This window comes from Pectinophora gossypiella, chromosome 25 (assembly GCF_024362695.1).
Source record: "Pectinophora gossypiella chromosome 25, ilPecGoss1.1, whole genome shotgun sequence".
Classification (NCBI taxonomy): domain Eukaryota; kingdom Metazoa; phylum Arthropoda; class Insecta; order Lepidoptera; family Gelechiidae; genus Pectinophora; species Pectinophora gossypiella.
The window spans coordinates 7,447,840-7,454,845 of record NC_065428.1 but is presented as its reverse complement, the minus strand read 5'-3'; the positions used below and the strand labels follow the sequence as shown (position 1 = coordinate 7,454,845).

Genomic DNA, 7,006 nt, shown 5'->3' with positions numbered 1-7,006 from the left:
AACCTGCATTTTTCGTTATGAAATAAAACAGATAATTAATTCAAAAATGTATTAAATCTAATATTACAATAAATATAATTTATAAGTACATAATTTCACAATATTACACACGATTCATTCTTTAAAAAAACAAGAGGTCACATATTATACATAACATAGCCTATATACGTCACACTGCTAGGCACAGGGCTGCCCTCGAATAAACCGGAGTATAGAGTTTAACCTTCAAATTTCATGGATAACACACGAGTATCAATGACGACCCTTTTCAGATATCACTATACGATTTTCTGCGTCTGAAACAAAAGAATGGTTGAAAAGATGTGGCTGCAAATAGTTACAAGTTGTTTTCCTACTACTTGTGGCTCCACCACATGTAGTAGGGGTAGTGCTGCAAAGGACTTTAGGCTTTTAGCCCTAAATTTCAGCCTACCGAGTCCTTTTTGGGACTAGACCAGTAAAATAGGGCTTTAAAAGCTTCGTCATTTTAAAAAACTTTTAGCCATTTTTAAAGTAGTAGGCTTTAAAAAAGCCTATAGCCTTTTTAATGTAGTAGGCTTTTAAAAAGCCTATAGCTTTTTTTAAAGTAGTAGGCTTTTTGGGACTGGAGTCTTTATTATCATTTTTTAGTAAAAGCCTTTTTACCGATTTCAAAAAAGGGAGTTATCAATTCGATACGTATGTATATAATATTATTGGAGCTACATAAAATTCACACATGATATTGGCCTTAAAAATCGGTTCTTCTGGCGTAAGTAATTTGTATGGGGCTGACGGGACGTGCTGTTACGTATTACTATAATTATTAGACTATTTCCATACTAATTGATAGTAAGAAGTTATTTTCAATATTCATAGTTAGTTAGCTAGTTGTGCATCTAACAATAAATCAATTTTTCACAGTGTTTGTGTAGGTATATATGTTTTTAAAGTTTGTTGTACCCACCCACACTTTTACTTTTTTTTACTTGAGAAAGGGACTGTATGTATAGCCTAAATAACCTTAAGGTCTAAGAGCTTCATAGGCTTTTTGAGCGTCTTATTTTATTAAATTAGTCTTAAACAAGGTTAGGCCTTTTTAAGGCCTTTAGGCTTATAACCAATAGGCTTGAATAGGCTTAACCCTAGCCTAGCCGCAAGTACTAAATGGCTTTATAGGTTTTTAGCCTACTAAGCTTTTTATTTAACAGTCTAGTCTTAAAATAAGGGCTAAAAGCCTAAAGTTCTTTGCAGCACTAAGTAGGGGAAAGAGGTCCCGACGGTTGTACAGTCATGAGCAATATAATGTACCCACTTTAGGACTCTGTCGCACTAACATATTTGAGATTTAGTGAGACTTACAATTCAATTTGTCAAAAAAGTTAATGTGACATGGTACCAAAGTGTATACATATTAATGCTCGTGACCGTACTAAGCCAGTGTCCTGCTGTGATAAATGTGTCTGTGATAAAATTATCGATCGAGTCGATACATTTTGTCGGAATCGACAAGTTTGTCAATTTCCCTAACATGTGTGTCACGATGGATAAAACTACCGTCACGATAAACTTTTGTATTTGGCAACATACTCTTGTCAAATCCACGTCAATTTAACCTTAAAGACAGTCATCATCATCATCATCGCCAGCCCATTAACGTCCCCACTGCTGGGGCACGGGCCTTCCCTATGGATGGATAGGGAGATCGGGCCTTAAACCACCACGCGGGCCCAGTGCGGATTGGTGGTCATTAACGACTGCTAATGCAGCCGGGACCAACGGCTTAACGTGCCTTCCGAAGCACGGAGGAGCTCGAGATGAAAACTTTTTTTTGTGGTCACCCATCCTATGACCGGCCTTTGCGAAAGTTGCTTAACTTCAACAATCGCAGACCGAGCGCGTTTACCGCTGCGCCACCGAGCTCCTCGCTTCCAAGCTTATTTATTCTCATTAAAAGATAAATTAAAAGTGACAGTAAATTAAAAATCACATTCGAATGTGATTTTTCAAAATGGCGCCTACGTGGTCACTATGAAACGGAAGCGGTCAGGTACGCAGGATATATTAAGGTGCGCAGACGTGGTCACTATAAGGCGACGATATATATTTATTTACTACATAGAAAAGAATCGATCAACCAAATTTCGACTGATACATCACTCATATGCATCATATGCTAATGAAAGCTTACGTACTTTGACAAATTTAACTCTTACCGCACATTGAAGCTATTGTAAAATGTTATATTGACATAACACATACCGTACAGTAAAACAAAGTAAATGCGCAATGCAAACAAATGTCAAATAGCAATATTGCTTTTTTTTAGATGATTTGCTTTTATGTGGCCTTTTTAACCCCTCCAGGGCTAACATGCGCAATGTGATAAAATTTTGTCACGACCATTTTATCGATTGTGACGACATAATTATGTCGTTTTGTCGATTGGTGCTAATATATGAATCCAAATAAGTCATGTCGCTCTGTCAAAATACGAACGAAATCACGTGGCACGCATTTTAGAGAAAAAAAAAACTTATCGACTTCGACAAAATTTATTTAATCGATCGATAATTTTATCACGTTTCGCATGTTACTTGTGCGGGTCGTTGTTTTAATAGTGTGCCTTACCCAGTCGATTTGATCTTGAGTCTTGTCTCCAGTCTGCATCTCAAGGATCTCGTTCTGTATGGAGACGCTCAGCTCCTGGATAGGCACGGCTTCGGTGCGCCAACACACGTTCTGGTGCTTGCTGGTGCGATTGCGACGTTTGTGGGCTTTTAGGTGCACCTGACGATAAGAGCATTACCACAACACATTACACAATAGGCTAGCTACCAACTAGTCAAGTCAGTTACTTTTTACTAAACGTCAAAACACGAAATCACTATGGAATCTGTATGAAAAAACAACATGTGACGGCATAGAAAAACGTGACAAAATGTCGCAATTATTATTACATTTTTTCTTTATTAAAATCCATAAATAAGTTAAATAGAAAAAAGAAAACGTTTTTGTCAGACAGATCTGTCTTTATTTAGTAAATCAGATTTTCATATTTATCTTTGATCTGGGAAACTACCCAATTGGGGTAGTCAAGAGGTACATACATCGCAAGATGAACTAAGTACCCACACCTCACCAAGCTTTCTGTTAGACCAACGTGATGGTGGTGAGTCGTGTCGCCGTCTATAACGGTCGAGCCAACTATCTCTTTCTGGCAAGCTAGTAAAGGACGAAAGTATTTTTAAAGACTAATGAGTGAGAGAATGTGATGGAAAAGTGGCAAAAGTAAGGGGGCTAAAGAAGTAAGCACTACTATTTACGTATTTGGGTGAATCTCAAAATTTCAAGTTTGGTGGCGAAATTTCATATTATTTTTTCGTGAAAAATTGGGTTCCGACATGAAAAAGATCCAAAAGGATCCTCGGTTCCGACATGAAAAAGGAATTTTTCAATTCCCAATTTCCCCAATTTTTCACGAAAAATTTATATGACAGTCGCCACCAAACTTGACACATTTTGAGATTCACCCATTTATGTGTATGACTGGAGTTCAACCATTTTGTAAAAAAAGACGGAAACAATAAGAAAAAGGACCACAATAGGTGATGTTGTGGCAACTATAATCATGCAATAATCATAACACAATCTGTCCATCGGGCTAGATGCGTCGTGTTACCATGGTTACTCCTTACCAATTCGCTCGGGATCGGGGTTACCATGGTTACGCCCGACGATCAGATCGACAAACCCGTGACCTTGACGCTGTTGCTGGCAACACAAGTATAAAAATAATTAATATTTTTTGGTATGACAATATTGTACGAATCGAATGGCCGACGCCTCCCGCGAAAGTGTATTAAAATTTGTGTATTTTAATATAATAACAATTTAATTAAATAGTGACAAGTAACAATCTGGTGTTTTGCTGCAGTTGGAATTAGAACCCTCGACCTCTCACCATCTACATATACAGTCCACACAAACCAAGAGCCGAACAGACGCATCTTACCCGGTGGAGAGGACAATGTAATAACCGCTTACTGATTTAACTACATCTGGCCGATCCGCATTGCACTTTCCTATGCTTCTATCCTTTTCTATCACTCAACACCGGCATTTGATAGAGCGAGATAATGCTACAAAATCGAATTCGGTGCATTCGACGAGACGGTCGTACTTCCGCTCTCTATCTCGCATTAGCATATGACTGTTTTGAGTGGTAGAAAGGGATAGAAGCATAGGAAAGTAAGATGCGGAATTACAGAAAAGGGACTCTTCAATCAACCGATGAACTTTAGGAATACATAACATACATAAACAGCCTATATACGTCCCATTGTTGAGCAAAAAAAAAATCCACCAACCCGCATTGGAGCAGCGTGGTGGAGTATGCTCCATATCCCCTCCGGTTGATTGAATTTTAGGAATAACATTAATAAATACCTTCTTAATATGCGTGTTGACCATAGACCGGAGATGGAACAACGCAGAGCAGAGCGGGCAGCGTTTGGTGGGCATCGTGTGGGCGCAGAGCATGTGCTGGTTGCGACGGTTTAATGACACGAACCCACGCCCGCATACCTGCAACGGGGTAGGGCGTCACATAACATAACCTCATGACTATATGCCAATCCAGTGGCCCTAGGGCGGGCGCCGTTTTAGGGGGGGCGCCAAAATCAACTAAGACGAGTCCACCCTACCTGGTAGCCCCGGATCTACAGGGGAGTAACTGGATTCGGCACACTGTGAATCAGACCTCTTAGCGGCCATATAAAACTCATACATTTAATGGGTGGCCGTAAAAGACTTAATTACAAGACTTATTTGGGTTCACATATTAGCATCAATCAACAAAACGACATAATTATAGCGACAAAATCGATAAAATAACCGTGACAAAACTTTATCATGTTAGCCCTATTAGGGGGGAGGGGTTTGAAAAGGCCACATCATAGCAAATCATCTAAAAAAAGCGCATTTACTTTTAGATGATTGATTTGATGTGGCCTTTTTAACCCACCAGTTCAGTACAATAAGTGATTATAATTTATAATAGCTTCAATGCGGTCATCTAGTTAAAAATAAACTAACATCACAGGAGTAAGGTCTCTCGTTGGTATGCAGCATGGAGTGCCACATCAAAGAGCGCTCGTCCACAAACTTGCCTCCACACGTCGGACACATGGTGCGCTTTTTAGAGTTCTTGTCTTCTGGCTCCTTCTGTTCTTTTCCTTGCTCGGGGTTCTTGCGTCTAGAAAATAAAGGATACTAAATTAGTCCTTAGTAGAAACAAGGTTTTTTTTTGCAAGATAACTATATTATTGCAAATTAAAATAGAAGCATTACCTCACTTCACTTCTTATTGATAATAGCTGCATCATTTAAGAATGTTACGTAAGTAAGAAGGTACTAAAGAAAATACTGAAATAAAATTAATAACTTACTTTTTGTCTGATTTCTTATGCATCTCATGTTTCTTTATATGCATTTCAAAGCTCAGTTCCCCTTTGTACATTTTTCCACAATAGAAACATGTATATTTTTTATCATGCTTCTTGTCATAATGCTCTTTTAACTGATCCTCATTCGGTAATATATAACCGCACAGTTCACAAACATGTGCCCCGTCTAATTTACTCATGTTCTTCATCTCCTCGTGCCATTTGAGATGGGCAATAATTGTGTCTCGTTTCTTAAAGACCGTATCGCAAATGTTACAGCGATGCACATCCATATGACTCTTGAGATGCCGGTTGAATTCTTGCTCATCTTCCATTATTGCTTTACAGACCTGAATAATTTGGAAAGTCAGTCTTATTTTAGTCAACTAGTTATTTCATTATTTAATTATAGTACTGTACCTTGCAAACAAACAAATCCATATTATGCTCTGTTTTCATGTGCATCTTTAGTTTCCCCAAGAACCTATATTGTACAGGACATTGGCTGCACTTCCTAAATGTCATAGGGTCTCTTTTCCTCCGTACTTTTGACACACTGTTAACAGAAGTCATTTCAGAATGTTTCATCTTATCTGAAAATAACTCAGTTGTGCCATCTTGCAATTTATAGAATGTCTTTTTACCATCTTCCTCAATTACCACTACAATTTTAGCATCATCAACGTTTGATAAATCTTCTTTGACAAGTATCGTTTCTGATAAAGGCTTTTCATTTTGTTCTTGAAGGACAATTGGTTGAATATTACTATCTTCTTCGTCAAAGCTTACCTTATAATGTTTCAAATCTTCTATATCAAAATTAAAGTTCTGTACCATTGGTACACATTCAGTCAATGGAATACAAAGATTATTGTCGTCCAATGGGTTTTCTGGAACTTCCACGGAGTAAATATTCCTTTCCAACTCTTTGACATAATAGTTTAGAATTTCATTACTGCGCTTGGTTAGCAAGAAAAATCTATAAGCTGTTGATGCCATTACGAAACAATCATAGCAGACATTATACCTATCAGACCCTGAAAACTGAAAATAGAAAACAAAATGAATAATTTAACCATACTGTTGTAAAGTAGGTATTACAAACATGGTTACTACAAATTGCAATAATAGGTACTCACTTTTATCTGACACACCGTTTCCAAGGCATCGGCGACACAATAATCATCATCATGCTTGGATATTTTAGTAAATATATTTTCACAAAACTCTCCAAGTGGCAACAAACAAACCCGGCACAGATTTTCTTCAAACGTGCCGTTTACTAGATGTTTCACAACGTTCTTCACATTGACTGAATTCGCCATGGTTTATAACCCCATCTAATAATTAAAATAATTTCAAACTTGAAACTAAAATTACAAATACGAAAGTCAAGCCCGCGATATTACCTACCACCAACTTTGATTACAGATGCGTTCTCAATTCTCATCAAAATGAACGCGATTCATCGACGATTTCTTTCACGACAACGGCCATGTTGTTTTTTTTTTCAACGGCCATGTTGTTTCTTTTTGTCTTGTTTGTAAAATGATTATGGTTAGAATTCTTCAGTTATTATC

General features: G+C 37.7%; 1 protein-coding gene across 1 annotated transcript; it reads right to left on the bottom strand.

Annotated features, from left to right (window-relative positions):
- Nucleotides 1–35: 35 nt before the first annotated feature.
- Nucleotides 36–6,938, bottom strand: LOC126378097 (zinc finger protein 62-like). The gene is made up of 8 exons (XM_050026263.1): nucleotides 6,840–6,938; nucleotides 6,566–6,766; nucleotides 5,847–6,470; nucleotides 5,430–5,776; nucleotides 5,077–5,236; nucleotides 4,429–4,566; nucleotides 2,611–2,769; nucleotides 36–296 (listed from the first exon to the last, which is right to left on the bottom strand). The coding sequence occupies exons 2-8, from the start codon at nucleotides 6,749–6,751 to the stop codon at nucleotides 279–281; spliced, it is 1,632 nt and encodes a 543-aa protein (XP_049882220.1). The 5' UTR covers nucleotides 6,752–6,766; nucleotides 6,840–6,938; the 3' UTR covers nucleotides 36–278.
- Nucleotides 6,939–7,006: the final 68 nt, after the last annotated feature.

Bases quoted from the DNA above. Each gene is read 5' to 3' on its own strand.
- LOC126378097 (XM_050026263.1), bottom strand. From the start codon at position 6,751: ATGGCGAATTCAGTCAATGTGAAGAACGTTGTGAAACATCTAGTAAAC. The intron at 5,777-5,846 runs GTACAGTACTAT...CAAATTATTCAG, and splicing joins TGGATTTGTTTGTTTGCAAG to GTCTGTAAAGCAATAATGGA. The intron at 4,567-5,076 runs GTTAGTTTATTT...ACCCCGTTGCAG, and splicing joins AGAGACCTTACTCCTGTGAT to GTATGCGGGCGTGGGTTCGT.